The 24,618-nt window shown below is 36.8% G+C and overlaps 1 protein-coding gene across 1 annotated transcript in view; it reads right to left on the reverse strand.

Annotated features, from left to right (window-relative positions):
• The window catches only part of LOC113074963 (gamma-aminobutyric acid receptor subunit alpha-6-like), a 32,898-nt gene extending 23,190 nt beyond the window's left edge, over positions 1-9,708 (reverse strand). Inside the window, exons 1-5 of the mRNA XM_026247673.1 lie at positions 8,857-9,708; positions 8,577-8,695; positions 4,959-5,026; positions 3,021-3,241; positions 2,593-2,675 (exon numbers count right to left, since the gene is read on the reverse strand). Coding sequence (XP_026103458.1) covers positions 2,593-2,675; positions 3,021-3,241; positions 4,959-5,026; positions 8,577-8,695; positions 8,857-8,942 — 577 coding nt within the window. The 5' untranslated portion in view covers positions 8,943-9,708. The remainder of the gene's footprint in view (positions 1-2,592; positions 2,676-3,020; positions 3,242-4,958; positions 5,027-8,576; positions 8,696-8,856) is intronic.
• Positions 9,709-24,618: the final 14,910 nt, after the last annotated feature.

The raw sequence follows: 24,618 nt of genomic DNA on the forward strand, positions 1-24,618 counted from the left end.
TCCGTATTCACACACTCGGAGGAAAAAGTAATTTCTCCTTGTGGAAAGGAGCTGCTTTTCAGACCTCTAAGGTATTTGCTTTTAAATTAAACATGTATCTTATATACTGTGTGTATATCTATATACGTACAGTACAGACCAAAAGTTTGGACACACCTTCTCATTCAAAGAATTTTCTTTATTTTCATGACTATGAAAATTGTAGAGTCACACTGAAGGCATCAAGGGCTATTTGACCAAGAAGGAGAGTGATGGGGTGCTGCGCCAGATGACCTGGCCTCCACAGTCACCGGACCTGAACCCAATCCAGATGGTTTAGTGGTGAGCTGGAACACAGACTGAAGGCAAAAGGCCAACAGGTGCTAAGCATCTCTCGGGGAACTCCTTCAAGACTGTTGGAAGACCATTTCAGGTGACTACCTCTTGAAGCTCATCAAGAGAATGCCAAGAGTGTGCAAAGCAGTAATCAAAGCAAAAGGTGGCTACTTTGAAGAACCTAGAATATGACATATTTTCAGTTGTTTCACACTTTTTTGTTACGTATATAATTCCATATATAGTTCCACATGTGTTAATTCATAGTTTTGATGCCTTCAGTGTGACTCTACAATTTTCATAGTCATGATAATAAAGAAAACTCTTTGAATGAGAAGGTGTGTCCAAACTTTTGGTCTGCACTGTCTTTTTAATTATTTTTTAATTTTTTTTGCAACTATGAAAAAGTAATTCTAGACGAAGAACTAACTATTCAGTGTTTAAACTAGCAGCCAAGGAATCTCGCAGTTTACATAATATGCAGTAAACACTGAATACTGCATGCTATTTAAACTTAAATAAATATTTATTTATTTATACAAAACTTGACAGCCTGACTATTAAGAAAAAATATTTTAAATTGTAACATCACTTGAATGGTCAAGTTGAGCAGATTGCATTGTGGGAAGCAGTTTCCCATGCAGTATGCTCTGTTGAACACTATATAAATATATATATATATATATATATATATATATATATATATATATATATATATATATATATATATATATATATATATATATATATATATATATATATATATATATTTTTTTTTTTATTTATTTATTTATTTTTATTTTTTTTTAGCAAATTTAGTAAGCAATTTGGCTTTTACTCACATAAAACATAAATACTATTTACTATAAATAACATTGTTCAAAAGTTTGGGGTTGGTAAAGAAATTCAGTATTCAGTATTAGAATGTTTTTTGAAGGATCATGTGACACTGTAGATTGGAGTATTGATGCTGACAATTCAGCTTTGCATCACAGCAATTACATCTTACAACATTCCGATTCAAAACAGTTATTTTAAAATGCAATTGTATTTTATAGCATTAATGTATTTGATCAAACAAATACCGCCTTGGTGAGCATAAGAGACTACTTTCAAAATCATAAACAAATCCCATGGATTCCAACTTCTGAATGGTAGTGTACATACTATATGCAGCAGAAATAGTATGCGCAGTGTGCTGTTTTTAACATAGCCATGATTTGACAAACACAGTCTCAATTTGAAATAGTATACTAACATATTAGCCTGTGGTAGTATGCTTTTCTGAATCAGCCACCTTTTCAAAGTGTGTTTTTGGTGTTTTTTAATATTAAGTGACATTTGCATCCTAGAAAGCATTTGATGGGACAAGTTATCAATAGGTTTGACCTTTTCCTGAAATCTCTTGAATTTTAAATTTGCATGCTATGAGTTAATTTTGTCAGCTTTTGGAAGTTCACAAGCATGTACAGTACAGACCAAAAGTTTGGACACACCTTCTCTTTCAAAGAGTTTTCTTTATTTTCATGACTATGAGTCACACTGAAGGCATCAAAACTATGAATTAACACGTGTGGAATTATATACATAACAAAAAAGTGTGAAACAACTGAAAATATGTCATATTCTAGGTTCTTCAAAGTAGCCACCTTTTGCTTTGATTACTGCTTTGCACACTCTTGGCGTTCTCTTGATGAGCTTCAAGAGGTAGTCACCTGAAATGGTCTTCCAACAGTCTTGAAGGAGTTCCCCGAGAGATAGCACTTGTTGGCCTTTTTGCCTTCAGTCTGTGGTCCAGCTCACCACTAAACATCTGGATTGGGTTCAGGTCCGGTGACTGGAGGCCAGGTCATCTGTAGCAGCACCCCATCACTCTCCTTCTTGCTCAAATAGTCCTTGATGCCTTCAGTGTGACTCTACAATTTTCATAGTCATGAAAATAAAGACAACTCTTTGAATGAGAAGGTGTGTCCAAACTTTTGGTCTGTACTGTAGATGAACTTCAATTCTAAATGTGTAGGGTTACATAAAATAAATCCTTAAATTATCAATTCTGTTTCCCATATGAATTGTTTAGTCATCTGACAGTGAAGAGAGAGAAATCCATTTTTCAAAGAAGGGAATATTTCAGTGCTCTTGAAGAAACGCTTCATAAGTAATGTTCTTCTCCTCACTTCAAACTGCCATGTTCCTTTACTCTGAAATACTATCTCAAATCATGCTTTAGTGTTCTGTGATTTTTTTTTTTTTTAAATATATATATAGTGTAATCCTCACAGCTGCCAAACTTCAGAGGGCAGGAGTGGCCATCCATCGGGAAATCAACGAGCCTCATTGGACATTCTGCAATTATTGTCAACCTGTTGAAAAAACACAGAAAGAAATTAGTAAAATATCGAGGATGTGATGTCCAGCAACACCTTCAAAGTTATTTTCACCAAGTAGGACATGTTCCTGGATCAACATCCTTTTCTTTCAAACAGCTAGTATTGTAGTGTTAGCCTTAGGTTGGCGTTTGAGGCTTCAGCAACATTCATATCAACCTGCCATTTTCCATTGAACACAAATGTGGCTGCAGGACCAACAAAAGATGATCCAGGAACACATCCTACTTGGCATAACGTCAGTCACCCATGAGCAAACACAGTCTGCCAAACTCTGTTCAGCGTAAACTGAACTCAGGACCGGACGGATGTGTGCTGTACCTCATAGTGTACAGGATGGTGCCGTTCTTCATGATTCGGAAGAGTCTGTTGGGTGCCGTCATGTTGTGAGCCACAGATCTTTTGCCGTTCCTGAAGAAAGTGTCTGGGGTCCAAACTTTGGTCACCATCAGGTTATTTAGCCGGAGGATCTCGACCGGGCCATCATACTTCAACCGCCTATCCACCCATGTCTGGCGGAAAAACACGTCCATGGTGTACTCCTGGAAGAAAGCACAGATAAAGAGCAGTCAGAACAGCACTCAAAATCCATCTGACTTATTCCTGCCAGAATCCTTCATAAGAGTGCTTCTGTAAAAATCAACTTATCAATTAAAAATAAAATAAACAATATACCATAATCTTGCAAAAACACTGTTTACACAAAAAAAAAAACACTTGCCCCCACACTGACAAATTGTGCTCCTGACAAATTCCCGTTACCCTTAAAAACAACCAAAATGAACCCTATTTACTTTTTGAATAATCTCAGTATGAACTCAAAGATTTCTATAGTGCCCGGGAGCTGACATGGTTGGTTCACTTAGTTTTGTCATGGCCATGACATAATAACTCATTGGAACGTGATATTATGTTATGATCACAAGATCATTTTGATCACCACAACTTCTTATGTTGAGGGAATGAAAAGTTTAATGCGTAAACAACCCTGCTTGACCAAAGCAACACGCATTATAGCATAGAATCTCGAGGCCATGACATAATATCACATTGACACGAGTTAATATGACGTAACCACAAGTTACAATTTTATGGCCATGACATATTATCACGTTCCCACGAGTTATTATGTTGTGGCCACGACAAAACTAAGTGAACAGACCATGTCAACTCCCGGGGACTATAGATTTCTCATCGGATTCTTCCAAGTAAGAGTTTTCTTGTAAGAAATCCAGCGTAACCCTTAAAAATAGCATACAATCAAATACTTCTCAAACTGTGCAGATTCACCAAAAGTATGCAAATATCAAAGTACGCAATTTAGTCAAGTCAAAGTTCTCAACATGAACTTAAACATTTTCATAAAATTCCACCAAGAAAGAATTTCCTTGTAAATAAATAAATGAAATGAAAATTAACCCTATGTACTTTTTTAAAGAAATGTCTCAAACTGTGCAGATTATTCAAAAGAGTATGCAATCTAAAGTCAAGGGTCTCCAAAATCACTCCAGCATTTATTCATCATATATATATATATATATATTCGAATATTCGAAAGCCAATTAAGTCCACCGTAAAAATTCTTTTTCAAAGTTGTAAATAAAATAAAGATTGCTGGAGCATGTTTTACAATTTAATACAATCTTTTTTATTTATTTATTTTTATTTTTATTTTATTTTTTTACTTCAAAATGTCACATTTAATTTAATGTGTTACCTGACATTTCTTTGTAATTATTTGTTTTTAATTATTTGAATGAAAATTGTTTCAAGACCATTTTTTCCCTAGTGTACTGGAGAAAACCAGCTGAATTTTCTGTTTCACTTGGAAACATATAACAATACAGAACATGGATATTGAATGTCCTTTGGTGCATTCCTTTTTGCTGGTTTTAATATTGCAGGTACCAATCTGCTGTAAACACTATAAGTTTGGTCACATTTAGTGTTGTTATGCTCTTGTGCGAGGTGCTGAACCTCATATTCTTCTCAGGGGAAAATATCTGCTGAAACTGTTGACTCAACCACAAATTTTATATATATATTTTTTGAATCTCTGCCACATAGTACTTGATTCAATCTGACTAAGCAGATACCTTGAACTGATCTATATAGCAAGCTGCCTGAATTATTAATTGTAATAATATCTCAGCGGATGGATATGACACCTTATGTAACAGCTGCTTGTGCACACATACATGTACGCTCACACAAATCCAACCTGTTCACACATAATCATAAAAATCTCACAGCACTCACCATCTCCACATCAGAAACTGGGCCGAAACTTGTGACATAAATATCTGTCTTCACTTCCGTCACTGGACCTGGTCGGACACAGGAATCAGAATCACATTAAAACTCTTGTGACTAGAAATCAATCTGAAAGAAATGCACAAAACTGATGTGATTTATGAATGTGACCGAACCAACAAATGAAATACAAAAAAAAAATATATATATATATGGATTAATAGCATTCCTTTTGCTTTGTTGCTGTCTAAGTCAACATAAATCCACATTCTCGACTCATTTGCCGCCTTAAATGAGAAAACATGTTTGGCAGGTATTGATTTGATCAGTCAGGAATATATTTGATGATATAAAGTGTGTGTTTCATATCACAATGGAATCTGAGAGAGGAAAATCTGTAATTATTAGCTAATATTGCATAAAGTTTCTGACAATGTTAAGCAGCATTAGATAACAACTCTTTGAAGCATTACCTACAGTATTGTGGTAGTCTAAAACAACACCTAAACAGCTATTTCGCTAAAAGTAATAGTTTACTCAATTATGAAAATTCACCTTCTGGCCATCCAAGATGTAGAGGCATTTGTTTCTTCAGAACAGGTTTGGAAAAATTTAGCATTACATCACTTGCTAATCAATGGGTCCTATGTAGTTAATGGGTGCCATCAGAATGAGATTACAAAAAGATGATAAAACTTTGATGATTTGATGACTTTCTCACTTAATAAAAGTAAAATTATGTACAGAGGACTCATATTTTAACCAAAAGCAGCAGTTAAAAGGTCGGAACATTGTAACAATGGGGATGTTTTCCTCAAAAATGCAGCTTTTTGCTTTACTAGATGTTAATAGATGGAGTCGGGTGGATTATTGTGATGGTTTATTATCTGTTTGGACTCTCATGCTGAAGGCACCCATTCATTGCAAGAGGATCTATTGGTAAGTGATGTAATGCTACAGTAAATGCCTCCAAATGAGTAATAAATAAAACCCATCTTCATCTTGGATGTGACACAGCCAAAAGGAAAGTCAAGTCTGAGGCAGATTATGCAGATTTCTTTTCTTAAAAACCTACACCGCAAAGTACTGCACAGTATGATCAGGATTGTGTTGTAGGAAAGGAAATTTTGTCAGTTTGGATTTTAATTTTTCCAGTTTTCTCTGACTGAAACAATGTCTCATTTATTTATCTACTTTTTAAAAATTGTGGAGAGAAAAAAATAATAACAATAAATAAATAAATAAATAAATAAATAAATAAATAAATAAATAAATAAAGTGTTACTGGAAACAGACCCAGGCATTCAAAGCTCTAAATCACATGATTAATCACTGAACCGTCTCATTGGCTGAACTTGTGAGGGCTAAACTCTTAATGTTCTAGAGGTTCTCTGATCGATGCTGGAGTAAATCACTTGAGACAGAAGTGCCTTCAGTCAAACACAAGAAAATGGATCATCTGTCATTAAACAGACACTCTGAGCATCTCTCACAGTTGACAACCATGAATCCTACAGAAATATGAAAGACAGGAACAATCTCACTCACCCCAATGCACACAAAAATAAAAAAAGAGAGATCTGTTTAATATCTCAAATGATTCTCCAACAGAAATTAGATTAAACTGCGAGTAAATGGAGATTTCTCAGGTCTCCAGCTTTCAGATGCATCTCCTCTAGAGATTTAAAAGAGATCTCAACAGTCCCTCAAACTGCGCAGATTTGCCAAAAAGACCAACGTATGCAATCACAAGTCAAAGGTCTCAATATGAAACACTTCTCATCAAATTCTTTGAATACCAAGCTGCTTTTCACATTCACTTTATCAATACTCTTACTGCAGGACAATTATCTCATTTGTTTCTATTGAAACACAAGGAAGACAGTATAACAGTATAACAGTTCATGCAATATAAAATGTATTATTATTATTATTATTATTATTATTATTATTTCAGAGTTGTAAAAACAATAACCATTTGAGTAAATTTTGCTCAAAAAAAAAAAAAAAAAAGTTAAATATTTGTGAAAATTGCTTGAAAGTAAATCCTACACCTCTTTTCAGTAGTATTTAGTCAAGCTCTAGAAAGTACAACAATAAATAAAGAAATAAATCCTTTTAAATGTCATAAAATAGTCCATATGACTCATGCTCTATGTTCCAAGCCATCTGAAGCCATAAGACAGCTTGTATGAGAAACAGTAACTCAAAATTTAGCTTGTCATTTACAAAACAAATCTTTCCCTCAAGCCACTGATTTCAGAGGACTTGGAAAATAGTGGACAAGTCATATGGGATTTTATGGTGCTTTTTTGTCATATGCACCATTGGCCAAATTTGCTATTTTTATGTTCCACAATGGGTGAACAATTTCAAAATACAGTATATTTAAAAGTGCATTTCTTCAAACCCAAGTCCTCAGTGCAACAATCAGATGACAACAACAAAGCCAGTGGTAAGAGACGCACCCAAGCCCTGATATCTATCATCTCAGAAGCACTGGATTCTTTGGCAAGGGTAACTCATGCGATCCTACTAGAACTGTTAACCCACACCATCTAGCTGAGAGCTGATCAATCCCCTCCAGCCTGATCCAGCTCCGCTCGAGAGCTCTTGTAATGTGAAGGTGGGTGTACTGCTCTGTTTGGAGAGATGTGCTCTCTGCCTCTTCACTAAAAAGTTACATAAAAAAGAGCTTCATTCCCAGAGCTCCAATCACATCCTGGCATTACGCACAGAGAACCACAGTCTTTGATTTGATTATTTATTTCTTGGGTAAAAAATTAAACGAGGGAAAGTGAAGAGCGGAAACTGTGATGTGTGCAGCAAGTCTTGATGTTTTTCTTTACATAATAACTTTCATCAATAAGTCATTAATCAATATTATGTAATGATTTATACATCACTAGCTCATGTTTCTAGGCTGAAAATATTAAATTCCAATCTAACTATTTGCTTGCACACTAACTAATGATCTCCAAAGCATCATATAATCTAATAATGCTTTTTCATGCTATTAACAACGAGATAAAGTGTTAACACGCGAAGTTTAATATCCAGATCTTGGCTATTTTTAAACATTTCAAGCACATTCTAAAGGGTTAATACTGAAGTTTTTTTAACCACAGTGAGCAGTCAAATCTTTTGTGCTATTGTACTCAAACATAGAGCAACAATAAAATAATTCGCTCATGACCAACCAGCGAATCATTCGGATTCGGAAAACAGGTTAAAACGTTGATGCGCGCTGTTAAAGATAGGATAGTGTGGAGAAAGTGAGCGGTTTACGCAAACAAAGCGAACATCTGTACTCTTCCTACTTAAAATGTGTGCATTAAGCGGCTTTCTCGGCGCGATTACATAACTCAACGGGCACCGATCTAACAGATACATGGAGAGCAGCAAAAGAAAGTGGGCAGCAAAATGACATTTGGAGTTGGCTAACACCTCCATCTCCCCTCAGAAGACACCAACCCTCGCCAAACAAACAACACTTTGTAAACAGCATGCGACCTGCAGAAAAACACAACATTTGGAGAGTTCGCTTTGCGCGAGAAGTATTAAAAGCAACGTGTTTTTTTTTCTTCTTCTTTTTTTTATGATTGTGAAAATGTTGGCACGTACCCCCAAATCCAGGTCGGAGCCTGTTGTCGTATCTGTCCAGAAGTCGGTCCAGAATGCGTGTGAAATTTTCCGGGTATAATTTCTCATCCTTTCTGATCTGTCCAGATATTCTCTTTATGCTAAAAACAACACAGAGCAAACTGTAGCATTTTAACATTGCGCACACATGAAATAACGCCTATTTTTCGTATCAATCAACAGCACAAACAGTTCAAAGACGCCCGGGTTTGTCGAGGCGTAAAGAAGCCATGCGTAACGCTCACATCCAGTTGGAACTCACCAAGCCGCCACACACAGAAAGTAGAGGAGAGTGGGAATAGAAGTGGGGTACATCGCAGTCACCATCTCCTTCTTGGCAGAAACCATGTTTACATGCCATTCTTTAAGCCTTCTTCACATTTCCCTTCGCCAAACGTCCCGAGGAAAGTTCGAGGAAACGAGCGTCAGCGCGCAAGACGCGCTTCACCATCACCCGCAAAGGCGTGCCAGCGAAGCGTCCAAATCCAGAACTCGCTCTGCGCCCGATGGATCGCTTACTTCCAAACCCCAACCTCAGTGGATAAGATAAGCATATGGTGAAGCATCCTGCGGAATCGTGCCGTCTCGCTGTGATGAGGTTAGAGGAGAGAGAGGAGGACGCGCTGGGTTCCTACACACTCGCTTCAGTGCCAAAACTGGGACATGTGTCCGACGCGCAACACACACGAGCGCACTTAAGAGAAGTCTGCCTGCGAACGTTCGACAAGATCACACTGGTGAAGTAGTGGCGACGTTGCGCACGAACTCACTTAGCGCAGCAAATCTCATGCAAGATCTTGCCTGTGGTAAACTTTGATTTTGGGTGACGTGTCTTATTGAAATTGGCAACTAAAGGTGCTAAACTGAATTCTGGCGTTCTTGGATTATAATTAAATCCGCTTGCATTACAAGATTAACAGATCCTATACTCTCTCGAAAAAGATCAAACTTATCCGGGCTTGCAAATATTAGGCTACAGCATATTGAAATGGGTCAGTGTTTGTCGCAACGTTGCTCGCACATGCTCGCACACAATCCGACGTACAGTCACACTGTACAGGAACTAGGACAAACCACACGCAGCTCCTGTACACCTGGGACTGGACAGTATTCGAATTAGTATGCGTGCGGTGCGTGCGCGCGCGTGCGTGCTGTCCTGCGAAGACGACGCTTGGTTTCCATCCTGGTCCCACATTTGATAGTAGCCGTTAAAAGAAAAGCTAATTAACTCTTGGCCAACTGTTTTCGATAGCAATCATACCCAGCGACCCTAATCAGCACAAGCTGACATACACATTTCACATGCATATCACTCCAGTCTGTCTATCACAGTCTATATAAAGCAACAGATTCGAGCTGATCCAGGAATAGCTGCTATGCCGTATTTAGTTGGCTATAAAAAGCAAAACCTTATCTTCAGTCAGCACTATAGCTAACTGGTTTAAAGCGTATGATCTGTGGGCAGCTGGTGGCGTATTCACTGGCCTTATTCACAGGTTGTTCGCGTTTAATAAAAGCTTATAATAAACATAATGAGCTAGAGGTGGCACTCTAGTGTAACATCACATGAATATGTGATAAAATAACAAAAATATATTAGCCTTACATTTGTTTCTGAGTGAAGAAACCAGCTAGGAGTTTGCAATTAAAGTTGTCATCCTCATTGTTAATTAGAGAGAAAAGTTTAAATGTAAAACTTTTTTTATGGTAATTATAATGTGAAGAGAATGAGACTTTGGAGGATTGTCCTAAGAGTCTACACACATTAAAAATAAAATAAAATTACAATTCAATTCAAAAAGTTTTTAAATAATTTTATTTTTAAATATATTTTTAAAATGATTTTGCTTTTCTGCTGATGTAACCAGGGCTGCATGTATAAATTTTTTTATATAATAATAATAATAATAATAATAATAATAATAATAATAATAATAATAATAATTTGGTCAACAATTGGCAGAGGGGGAGTGTTCTGGATACCTGTTTGAAAACAGGAATTTTTAATGCATTTTTAATTCCATTAGGTGCAGCTAGATGGACAGAAATTACACACTTTGCCTCCAAAAATAAAGCTAACATTAATAATTGTACTGAAATAGGATCAAAGATGTTATAGGCCAGAGATCTGGCCATTTAAGGCAGTTCATCAAACTGCACACCTGCACTGTAAAATCTTTCTGAGCACACCTCAGGTATTCTCATCCACCTGTTAGTTGACATCAGTCTGATTTGAACTGATTTTGTAAGAATGTATCTACTAGTATTATTTGACTAGCTCTAAGGGGTGGTTTATTGTGATTATTTTTTTTTTTTTACTAACTTTAATTAGTGTGTAATGTTGCTGTTAGAGCATAAACAACTTTTGCAAAGTTATACAATGCTCAAAGTTCAATGGTATGGGGGAGTGATGTTTAGCAAATCACAACACACTAACCAATCCGTGCCCGATTGCGTATTTCTGAAGGAGGGGCTTCATAGAGCCAGGAACTCAACAGACCGTTTTAATGAGAATGGAACCAGCTGTGTAGAATAGAGGTCAAATATATGCAGGCTCTAATTTTTAAAGTTCCGTTACATGCTGTTCACACATCGGCAATAAAAAGCAATTAATACTTGAAAATTATTTCATAAATCCCCCTTAAAAAATAATTGTAAATAAAAAGTAGCTAACTTCACATGTCAGCTAGAAAGCATTAGAGCAGCACAGATTTTTCTTCTGTCCTGTAATAATATTCATTGAGCAATATCTGATAGTATATATTTTAATACAGTGGTATATATTTTTTAATACATACCATTCGTCTTTTATTGTTTTAAATTTTAGTTCACACAAAAAATGGAAATTGTCATTAATTACACACCCTCATGTGTTTCTTACCCATAAGACCTTTGCTCCTCTTCCGAATATATAATGAAGATTTTTTTAATGAAATCTGAGAGCTTTCTATCCTTATAGGCAGCAACCTACACATTCAAAGCTCAGAATGGTTGGAAAGGAAAAGTAGGCTAAAGTAGGCTACTCCATGTAACTGTAGTGGTTTAAAGGGTTAGTTCACCTGAAAATTAAGCCATTAATTACTCACCCTGAAGTGATCCTAGTTGTATACGACTTCTTCTTTCAGATGAATCCAGTTGGAATTATTTTAAAAATTGTCTTTGATCTTTCAAGTTGTTTGATGCCACTCAGGGGGTGTTGCACTGCATCACTCCTTGAGAAGTTTAATAATCACTTTTATCTAACTTGTGCTACAAAAATACAGTTGTAAACAAAGCAGTTCCGGGGAAATGAAATATGAGGTCAGATTTGTGCATACGCCGATCAGAAGTGGCACATGCATAAGTGCCAAGAGGAGACTGGTTTTCTTTTGCTAAAGTAAGGAAACTTTGCTTCCAACAGTGAGCACAAGCTAGATTAAAGTGATTATTACAATTTAAATATGGATATTGTTCTTACAGAAACTCTACAGATTTGCTACAGGAGGCCTTTGTTCACCACACATTTTTTTTTTTTTTTTTTTTTTTTTTTGTATTTTGTAAATTAACCCTTTAAGACTCCACCTATGGATCCAACAGGATGTCATATGATTCACTTGCATCTCAGGCTGTAGTTGTGTAGCACAATAACACAGGTGAAGTAAGATATTTTATAATCTGAGAATAAAATTATCTACTTGATTTTGTATTTTAAATATTTCAGATACAAAATACTGTCTCTCAAAGTATTTAGTTAAAAAATACAAATTAAAAAGTAGTCTAAAGTTATTTAGTACACATTTTTAATACATTTAATTAAAATACTGCCCATCTCTGCTCGTACCATGCCACATGGATTGTTAGTTTTGTTAATCAATGTGCATTAACACTCAGGAACATGTAGGAACATTGGGGAACATTAGGGAATGGCTCGTTGAGGTGTTTGCTAGTGTGAGAGCATCAAGAGCGCCTGAGAAACTGAGGATGGGGGAGAGAGAAATGAGAGCTGGGAACAGAGAGAGACCGAGAGAGAAGTGGGCTGTTTTACTGCATGTTCTCCGAGCTCTTATGGAAGGACTGGCAAATGAAACTAATGACTCAGAACTGTGACTCAAACTGTCTGGTAATCAAATCCTATCCACAGATAAGCACTTGACATGAGCAAACATACGCAAGCAGAAGCACACACACAAAACATGCCACATTTTCTTATGATCACCATTGCTCCCGACAAATCCCTGTATTATTGTGCTGAAAAAGCCTATCCACTGCCCACAATCGGTCTCCCACACTACACGCAATCTTTAACAGCCACGCTCCAGCATTTCACAGCTTCACAGCTGCCTTGCTCACATTTCAGATATCCTATCGCAACCTCCATTCTCATTTGTCAGCTCACGGTGTGCCGTCTATCACCGTGTTATCGGTTTGTACAGCTCGTTTTGTAAGATCCGTGGTATTTTGTGCTCTGGCTGTTGGCAGACTTTTTTTTTTTTACATGTTTTATTGCAGTGGTTCTCAACTGGTGGGTTGTGACCCAAAAACAGCCCACTGGTTTGTTATGAAAAAGTCATTGAAAGCAGGGAAAAAAACTATGCTCAGTGTAAATCATAAAACGCAACTGACCACATAACACAGCTCTGAATCTTGATTTTGCTGATTTGCTAAAATATTACCTAATCTGGTGATGCTCAGCAGCAATAAAAACTTTCCGTCATGTAGTTTTTTTTTTTTTTTTTACAAAATAAGAATGTGGCATCTTTGTTCATGGGCCATCAATTTCCCCAGTACAACATCGATTGACTGAAGGCACCATATAAGAGCATTAAGACCTTCGTTTGCCACTAATTTACGATGTCAAAAACAGCAGACAGTGAGAAATATAAATCTATTTCATGCTTTTAAGAGCCTCAAAAAAAAAAAAAAAAAAAAAAAAAAAAAGCATGGTAAAGCATCTACCATAATATGATCAAATATTTGTTGCTTGGAAGAAAATACATGGCAATTTGAATGACTATCAATGAAAAATGATGCTCTTGTCAGATGGTACAGTTATGGTAACTTCCAGCAGGGGCTAGCAAGGCCATGCTAACCAGCCTAATCATATGAAAAGGAAACCTATCGCATTTTAAAAGGCAGTAGAAAATGCTAACCATATGATTTGTTGTTGACGTCAAGGGCTGCATGTCCAATGAAACCCTACAGTATTTTGGCACAAATTGATCTGAGAGTTAGAAGCAGCCAAACCAAGCAGATGCCAAAATGGACAGGTTGTGTTGACATGCCCTCATCCTTGAAATCCATGAATACAACTACACAAGGTACAAAAATACAAACCAGACAGTATTAAAAATAGATCACAGCAAGGATAAACATGGTTTGCGTCAAGCACACCCTCTTTTCTGTAGCGAATTACTGGCTGCCAAGAGCATGAAACCATTGAAACTCAAGACACATTTAGAAAACCAAAACTATCAACTGTCAATTGATTTTAAGGACATTTTTGTTCACTTATGTTTCATAAAAAATTTTGGTACTGTGTTGGTTTCGACATCTGGTTCCTGGAGCAAAACTGGTTGAGGGCCAGTGTTGTATTCTAAATTTCTCCATAACATCTCAAAGGTGAGATTGTGGACACACTGCATCAACAATCTGTGATCTGGCCTCAGGCAAAGATTGAGCAGCAGAACAATACGCTCAGCTGGAAACTGTAAAACAATTCTCTGAGTCCATCAAAGATCAAACAAACAAACAAACCAACAAACAAACAAAACAGACATTGCTGTGTATGTTATTTTGAGGGTATTTCTGATGGGTGATGTTGCTCCATCGGTTTCAGTGCCATTTTCCCGGCTCAGCACAAGCCCCAGAAAAGTGCTGGGGCTACATCTGCTGCTGTTGGTGGGGGGTGGTGTCGCCACAGCGATGGCTGAGGAAGTGATGCAGGAGCCAACAGAGAAAAAATTTCCATGAGGATGAAGGAATGGAAAAAAAGTATTTTTTTCATTTCTAAAAAAAAGGGAAAGGGATGGCCACACAGGGATCAAATAAAGAAGAGATGCAGTCAAACTGAAGGGCATCGAAAACACCACCCACTTGAAATGAAGCATGATATATATTAGTTACCTTCAGAGAGGGACACATTCAAAACCCTAAAGTCTTACCAAGTTCTGCCTACATAACAATTAGGGCTGTTTATAGAGTAACATAACTAATAAAAGGAATATGATTCTTTGTAGTTAAAGCGACTTAATTTTCATTTTAAATATAGATGATTATTTCCATATTTAAATATTGTTTTTCAACTTCTGCCACTTTTTAGAAGATGATTTTAGGACAATATATTTGAAGGTAATATAAAAGATGTCTCATTAAAGCTGTTTTGGGTGCTTTTCATCATTTCCTTTTATAAATGTATATTACATTTATAAAAGGAACATTTTTATTGTTAGAACATTTAACATTTTTCACTTTTCATTGTACTTTTGTAAGCATTAAAATTTTCAAAAACATAAAAAAATTACTGAACCCAGATTTTGAATGACTTTGCACAAATGTTATAATGTCTGCGTTAACGCGAGACTCTTATCGGGTGATAAAAAAATAAAAAAATATCGCCGTTAATCTATTCTCAAAGTTGGGTTGGGAGCTGGGTCTATACTAAGCGAGCTATGATGACTTTCACCTTGATATTTTATATAACTGACTCGCTGAGGCCAGCCTAAAAAGATGCTCAGGACAGTTGACGGGCCACTGCTGCGCATTGTCACGAAAGCTCATCTTTTTCACATGTTTTTACGCCTTAAACATTAAAAGCATCCAAACACAAGACGCGGAAAATCTGAACGGAGTAGCTGGTTACTGGTGTTCGGTGTGCACGAGAGAGAGAGAGAGAGAGAGAGAGCTGTATCATGGACAGCGACACTGAACTGAGCACTATTCTGCGAAGAGAAAGGCGTCTCAAAACACTTGAACATCGAATTTGCTCATTTTTGCTCTTGTGCCGACAAATACATACAAAATATGTCAAAATATCCACCTTGGAAATTATGCTCGAAAAAACTATCAGTTATTTATTAAGTGAAAGTAAACAGTTGAGGGAAAAAATGGGATGTGTATTATATTGGATGCGTTCATGGTCTCTTAAAGTGACCGGGCCTAATTTAGCTACTGGCTGATGTAATGTTAATCCAAGAAAATGAAAATCACTCACTGCTCTTGACTGAATTTCTTTGTAGTTTTAACAGTCAAACCAAAAATTATTCAGACACCAGATATAATTTTTGATATATATAGCAAAACTGTAATAATGTGAGAAATGTTGAAGGTGTCTGAATAAAGGTTTGATTGCATATTTCATTTTTACATTGAAGACTATCCAGTGCTATTATTTGGTTTCTGTACCTTGACACCAACAAAATGTTGTTGTTTGCACCTTGTGCAATGTGGAATTAGTTTACAGCTTTTTCAAGCACTTTGTGATGCATTTTGGAAACAGGAGATGAGCCCCTTTTTTAATGCACCACCTAGCTTGATAAACCCATTCTCAAAGACTTACTGTTTATCAATTTTATTTGGGTAACACACATATCGTGAATGCCTTTGGCAGAATTCAAATGAGCCATTTTAATCTAGATAAAATTAATCTATGCCCACCATTAATATATATATATATATATATATATATATATATATATATATATATATATATATATATATATATAACAAACATTAAATTGTACATTACCTTATAACCAAACCAAAAATAAATAAATAATAACGAATTCAATAAAATAAAGATCCAACTGTCTGTGCATACTTATACATACTTGCCTATAAGTTATCATTTTCTCCTACACTCATGCCCAGTGTGTGCAGTTTCACAGATTAGATGGTACTGTGCGTGCTTGAAGTGGTTTCAGACCCAGATAGATCTTAGACTGCGAACCTTGGGGATCTAAGTGGTCTATATGGTTGTAAAAGCAACCCTACAGCATCAATTACACTGATGAAACTCATTAGGGGTGTTGATTCTCCTCACAGGAACCTCAGGAAAAGAGCACAGCGCATTTTTGAAGGGTAGCAAGAGAAAAGGGGTGTTGGAAGACATGGATATGAAACCAGGGGGAGGGGTGCTTAAATATGTCACCTAATTAAAAAGAGCTGCTCAGAAATCAAGCCACAGAGCTGCGGTATTGTGCTGCAGGAGTGTGTGGAGATTACTGGATGATTTACAACAAAACTGTGAAGCCTGCAATACTAAATATTTCATCCCGTTTAAAAAAAGAAGAGGAGAGTGTGTCAAACAAAAAGTCAAAGAGGAAGAATTCTGATCTAGAGTTACATTGCTTCGTTTTTTACAGTTTAAACAATTAACTCTGATCTCAACTGCCTCAGGACAAGACTAGAAGTGGACCCACTTGGCACCTGTCCTGTGGGCACATTAAAGCAGTAGTGATGAAGCTACTGTCAAACATCAGAACTTAACTCGATAACCCCAAATCAACAGGAGGCTGCTTCCCGTTGTCTTCTGCTGCAATATTCAGACTCTATGTATGAATACACAAAAGCGGAGGGAGACAGAGCAATGAAAACAAGAAAAAAGGCAGAAAGAATCCCTACTGCACACAAGCGTAAACCCCAGATTTATATATCTTGCCCTTTCATCCAGCAGCATCACCTCAGCCTTGTGTTCTTCCACCTCCCCATCTCTCTCTCTCTGGCCTGGTGCGAGAGTGTTCGCGGAGTGTAAATGCCCAGTGTTTGTTGACACCTCACTGCCAGCCATATTAAAGCAATAAATACCTGGCACCTTCACGGCCCCTGCAACATACGCAAGATCACTCGCTGTGTTGAGAACCTTGTGCACATCAGTCAGTCTAAATCCAGAGTGACAGCTCAACTATGACCAGATCCAGAGACTTCACCGCACTGGGAATATATCCAGCTTAACCCCCCCCCAAGTTCCGAAATTCAGCTGTCTGTAGAATTTACTCTGTCCTGACTCTCAGACTAGACAGAGAAGAGCAAAAATAATTTGTGATTTGTGTTATGAGCATAAAAATACCAGAGCTTATCTTCACGGTATGTAGTGTCGGACCGGACTGTAACAGACTTTGTGATATTGCATTACATAGTTCAATAAATATTAAATATAATGTTCTGAATTAAACACACCTTATAGAGAAACATTGTTTGTGACCCATTTTATATCTATAGTTTGATGCCATTCTGAGTGAAACAGAATATCTGATGAGAAGACAATGTAGAGTGGGATTTGGTTAGACTGTGAGGGGACGTTCCAGATCATAACAGAGCCAGACCTGGATGTGAGTTTGCCTATTGGATAAGTCTGAATGATTTGTTCCCAAATCAGTCAATGATCTGATTACAGCAATTTGATTTCAGTAATATTTATATTATAATTAAAAAATATATATTTTGAATAAGCTTTTATGTTAATATAATTTATTTTCATTTATTTATAAATTGTATTTTTTACCTTATTAAAAAAAGAAAAAAAGAAAAAAAAAAAGCTATACTGTAGCTCAACAGTGGTGAAAACAGCGGCAATACAATTGTCAATCAAATGACCACGCCTTTAATTATGCAGAACTTTAAGGCTTAATATAATTTAAATGGATGAGTTATATAGATATGTAACGGTGTAACGGTTCACAAAATTCACAGTTCGGTTCGATACGATACACTGATGTCACGGTTCGGTACGGTACGGTTCGGTACGTTTTAGATACAGCAAAAATTAAAAACATCTCAACTTTTCAGAATGCCGCAAGCGCACCACGGGTCATGTGACAAGAACTAACCAATCAGATACATCCTTTCCCGTAACAATGTTGAAAGCTCAGCCAAGATGAAGGAACAGCTGATCATAGTTGTAAATGGATTGCAATTTTGAAATAAATTTAGTAGCAGAGCTAGCCTACTATAAGCGATTTTTAGAGCTGCAAATCCATTTATCCTTTGCTGAAATTTCCGCGTCTTCATGGAGAGAGCACGTCATGGTTGCTTAGCAAAGGCAGACGCCTCAGGGGCGCTTCTGCCCGAGCGCTTTGGAAATGAGGAGAAAGACGCACCTAGCGTTTTCCACGCGTTTTTAAGCGCGATATGTGAACGGCCCCTATTTTTCGTCTTTTCCCAGATACTGACACACTAAGGTGATGTCGGCGTAAATGAGTTGACATGTTTTAAGTATTCCCACTGGTGTTTTTTTTTTGTTTTTTTTATTCCCGCTGGTGTACCCTAATGTCATGTAGATGCGACATACCGTTGTTTTTTTATCCACCACTCTCTTGCCATCACCATGGCTTACAGGGAATCCAAAGTGCACCCAAACACCAGACCTGTTGGTTATTGGAGGATCTTCTATTTCTGGTCTGTTAAACGCATTGGCCACAGCGTACCGTGCATGAACTGCTCGCTCACTCAGCGTGTACTGAGTGAGCGAGCGCCTGACTGAGTAGCCTAACATAAACAAGTTGGTGTTTTTTTCTTCTTAGGGGGTGTCAGGGACATTGCCTGTTAAATCGTTTGGGTTATTGGGCTACCTTGTTGAACGCATATCATTATATTTCACTTTCTTTTTTTTTTCAAATATAATTAATTAGTCCAACGAACCGTTCGAACAGTTCAATACGAATACGCGTATTGTTACACCCCTAATATATATATATATATATATATATATATATATATATATATATATATATATATATATATATAATCACCCACAGTTGTCATGAAGGGCAAAATTATCTATATAGACAAAAACTCATAGTCCTCTACACCAGTGATAGGCAACTCTGGTCCTGGAGAGCCACTATCCTGCAGAGTTTAGATCAGCCCTCATAAAAACTCACCTGCCTGTATCTATCTAGTAATCCCGAAAACACTGATTGCCTTGTTCAGGTGTGTTTAATTAGGGTTGTAGCTAAACTCTGCAGGGCAGTGGCCCTCCAGGACCGAAGTTGCCTATCCCTGCTTAACACAGTACAGCCACATGCAGTAGGGCAAGGTGTGGGCACAGGTTCAGCTAATAAAGCTTGACTGGCTTAAGATTGGATGGGTAGAGCTTGGGGCTAACACGGAAATGAACCAGCTAAGAGGGGTGTGGTACTTGCTTTGAGGCTGTAGCTTATGTCGAGTTCACACTGCTATATTTTGGCCCCGATTTTCACTCGCTGTCAGGTTTTGCAAAATCGCAGGCAAATGCCTGAAATCTCATTCACGCGAATGACAATCCGCAGTGCGAATTACAAAAGACACAATCTGAGAAAATCCTGCTTTGTAAAATGAGTTTTGACTGAAAAATGCATCGCGATGACCTCAAGATATAGGGCAGTGGGACATTTGGGGAGGAGTCTTGGATTCTTGGAATTTACACAGAAATTACAAATCCATTGTATAGTCACCAGCCCAGACACGCGACCGGATAACCTACGCTAAAGTTAACGTACATATTTAAAACAGCTTCCACAGTCAGTTTAGATTTATCTGAGCTTTTCAACTGTAGCTTTGCTTTTTCTTTTCTCTATTAGCAATTCAAACTTAACTTGTTTTGTGCTCAATATGCAGATCCACAAACAGCTGCTCGTAATTGTAAAAATTAGTTTTTTCAACACTCTGTTTCCTTTATTGCTTGCTGATTTGTGGGGCAATTTTCAATGCAGTAGATTTGAGTGTTGACACACATGATGTATGAGGAAGTGCAATGTTGCTCCGCTCTGCTCCGCTAGAAAAAGCTTTAGTCTCTGTGGGATAAAAAAAAAAAGGAAAATGAAAATAGGAAACGTGTTAGTAACTACATTATCAGGAGACTCGGAAATCAACACTCATTCATCAGTGTCCCTATGGAAACAAAGTGTCATACATTGTAAAACATGATAGGAAGGCATTGTGAATTTATAATAAAATGTGCTTTTTAAAAATGGTGTGCACAAGTACAGTAGCTGGCATTCAAATGTTGAGTTTATGAATAATGAAGACTAAAGAACATAGAGGTTCAAAGGTTCACACTGAAATCTGGAACTGCTAATCTCATTTAAAGCTGCAGAAATTCACAAGAGGCTCTTTAAAACATTCTCAAATCATGCTGGAAAAGATGATCGTCAAGCTTTGTTCACGTCAGCTTGAGTGCTGCTGTCATTAAAGCAAATGGGGGACAAAAGGAAAGTCTGTTCAATTAAATAAATGTTCATCAGTTGTTGTGCTGATAAATAATTTTTAATGGAAAAATAAATGCAAAAATAGAAACCATTTTTTTCAAGTTGAGTTTTAACCCTCACTGTATGTGCCTTATATGAAATTGATGTTATATTTTAAATAAAATAGTAAAAATCAAAGCAAATTGACAAAATAATGACAGCCATTGGAAACAAAGGAAAAATAAGATACAAGAAAACAAGAAATGTGTATCTACCGTAATTTTAAAAGCTGATGTCAAACTAACAAGACAATTATTTATTAATTATTAATTTCTTATGAATAAGTGTTCATTTACAGCAATGTGCAGACCACTGACCAAATCTGTCATCACAAAAAGCGAGCGATTAGGAAGTCCCCCCGCAGGGGACTGAAGCAGAACACATTCACAGAGAGGAAGCAGTAGGCTTTCAAATGAGCCTGCAGTAGCAAAGAAGAACTTATGTTAGTGAACAACAGCATGCAATGTTTTACAACCATGGATCACACACACAAAATAAATAAATATATATATATATATATAAACCCTTATATATAAAACAAGAACTATGATCTTATCAGATGATAAAACTATAGTACTACATTATATATACATGCTATTTACATGGTAAATTAGTTTACTTCAGAATACACATCTGATACCATTAAAAAAAAAAAAAAAAGAAATACATAAATACCATATTTATGTACCATTTACCGTACATCAAATAATACCATGGTTACACACACACACAAACTTTTTGACAATGAAGGAGAAAAATAAGAAAAAGGCTTGTAACATTGGTCAAGTGTATTGTGTAGGAACTTAACAGCAGAAGTTAGTCTACACTGTCTTCTCTTTAAAAATCAACCCCGTATTAATTATCATGTCTCCCTGGGTGCTCTCCGGAGATAGACTCATGGATGGCCACATTCCCAACCAGCCGCTCAAATTTCCAAAAAGACCACACACACACACACACACACTGAAACATTGAAAAAGATGGAGAACAAATAAGTTCAAACAAAATAAGCAATTAGATTGAATTGAGAGCAAATTGAGACTTTTGGTGAAGTAATGTACATGACACTGTTAATGTATTTGGTCTTGGCACAATAGATCTGCTATGCTGCTGCTACTACTGCTGCTGTGGCAGAGCAAGTGCAACTTGCTATTGCCAATATATCCACAACATGCTGCTGTGAGCATTTAAGAAATATTGCTGCTGCAAATATAACATACATGAATTAACCCCCATGTACTGTAGCATACATGAATAACCTTATAGCAGATCTATCAGGTGGGGCTGGGAAAGGTGGAGGATTTACGAAGCAAGCTGCAATTGCTACTGTAAGCCCTGGACATATATTTGAATGCTGAGCAGCGAGCTCATTTGCTACCAATACAGGAGAGAACCAATCAGCTGTAACGTTGTGATGATGTCATTAGGTAAGATTGAGTTAGACCTATCGGACTGTGCCATCTAGAGTTTCATGCCAGAACTCCTTCACAAATAAAATGAATACCATATTGAGTGGGGTTATGGCAATGTTTATGGTAACATATTAAAATGACTGCAAAAAAGCATTATTTAGAGATTATATTAAGATTTTCACAATAACAATAAATATGAATGTAATTCTAAAATGATAAACTGCACATTTCAGCCTTTAAATAACTACTTAAATAAATACCTACGTTGAGCTTTGTGACACGGTGCATTATCCTGCTGGAAGTAGCCATCAGAAGATGGGTACACTGTAGTTATAAAGGGATGGACATGGTCAGCAACAATACTCAGGTAGGCCGTGGCATTTAAATGATAGCCCAAAGTGTGCCAAGAAAATATCCCCCACACATTAAACCACCACCAGCCTGAACCATTGAGACCAGGCAGGATGGATCCATACTTTCATGTTCTTTACGCCAAATTCTGACCCTACCATCTGAATGTCACAGCAGAAATTGAGACTCATCAGACCAGGTTGGTGAGACTGTGCAAATTAAAGCCTCCGTTTCCTGTTCTTAGCTGACAGAAGCGGCACCCGGTGTGGTCTTCTGCGGCTGTAGCCCATCTGCTTCAGGGTTTGACATGTTGTGCATTCAGCAAATGTATTCTGCATACCTTGGTTGTAATGAGTGGTTATTTGAGATACTGTTGCCTTTCTATCATCTCTAACCAGTCTGACCATTCTCCTCTGACCTCTGACATCAACAAGGCATTTTCGTCCACACATCTGCAGCTCACAGGATATTTTCTCTTTTTCGGACCATTCTCTGTAAACCCTACAGATGGTTGTGTGTGAAAATCCCAGTAAGTCAGCAGTTTTTGAAATACTCAGACCAGCCCGTCTTGCACCAACAACCATTCCACGTTCAAAGTCATATAAATCCCCTTTCTTCCCCATCCTGATGCTCGTTTCGAACTTAAGAAAGTCTTAATCACCACATCTAGATGCCTAAATGCATTGAATTGCTGCCATGTGATTGGCTGATTAGCAATTTGTGTAATTGAACAAGTATACCTAATAAAGTGAACGGTGAGTGTATATATTTTAATTTCTGTTTATGTTCATTCCTATTTATGAATATATACAATTACAATACAAAAGCATTACTTTTAATGCAAATCTGATTTGTTGGGGGTGGGAAGCGTATAGGCTAATCTACTTTATTGTATTTTTCAGTTAATTGTGCAGGCCTGTAATATGTCCAAGTCTGTGCCTCTTAATTATCATCTCTATTTGCAAGAACATTCAGTATGTGTTCACATAACACTTCAGCCCTTTTTAGAGTGACAATTCCTGTCTATTCAAAGCTTTTTGTCCCCAGACTCTCACCCCATCCAAAACAAAAACACTGAAGTGAACAATAGATTTATTAAATAGATTTATTGTTTCACTGAGCTGGACAAGCTGAAATGATTTCAATGAATGTTGCCTGCTTGAAATGCTCCCTTGTTTTATGCTCTCACCGCAGGGCGTACGCAACAATAAAAACATACATCAAGGACAGAAAGCTGTTTGCTTTCTGTTCGTTCCCAAATTAAAAGAGAATTGAGTATAATTGGGGACATTCATACAAAAACAACCTGCCAAACAGATGTGATAATGCCTCCCGCTCTGATAATGGCTCTGAAACTGCAAAACAGTTTATTCTAATGGAACCACAATAGGGTTTGATGTATGTAAAGAAAGAATGTTTACACTGACGTCACATCATATTGATCTCACTCCATAAACACACATGCATGCATCAAAAATGGGGTTTTGGAGGGGCCATTGTTTTAGCATATAACCAATTGATCCCTTTTTATCATTGTTCTTGTGTACAGACTATGGTAGTTGCAAGAAAATTAATATATCATTCCAGTAAGTCTACCCTCCTCGGTCTGCTTCATAAACTTTGCAGTTGTCATGACAATCAGTTCATGTCTTTTCCAATCTTGTTGTACGTCCTGTACAAACATAACATAATTGGGATATTTTTGTAAGAACATTTATTAATCTTTGCACTAAAACAACAACAAGAGACAAAACTAAACTGCATTTTGATGTAAATAGGGTTATGGTCAAATGCTAGTAAAATTTGACTTTGGCAAGATACATTTATCGGTCATTTGACTGGTAATTTTATTAGAAATTATTTATTTATTTACATTTAGACATTACTAGTAAAGTTCACAAAACAATTTCAATAATTTTAAAGAAATGGCAAGTAACACACACTCAAAAAAATGATTTTTGCTCTTTGTTCAATTTAATTAATTAAAATGAGCACATACAACATAACTCTTTGTAAAAATGGTGTCAACTTAATTATATTTAACAGAAACAATGTAATTTT

This window comes from Carassius auratus, unplaced genomic scaffold (genome assembly GCF_003368295.1).
Source record: "Carassius auratus strain Wakin unplaced genomic scaffold, ASM336829v1 scaf_tig00015876, whole genome shotgun sequence".
In the NCBI taxonomy this organism is placed as follows: domain Eukaryota; kingdom Metazoa; phylum Chordata; class Actinopteri; order Cypriniformes; family Cyprinidae; genus Carassius; species Carassius auratus.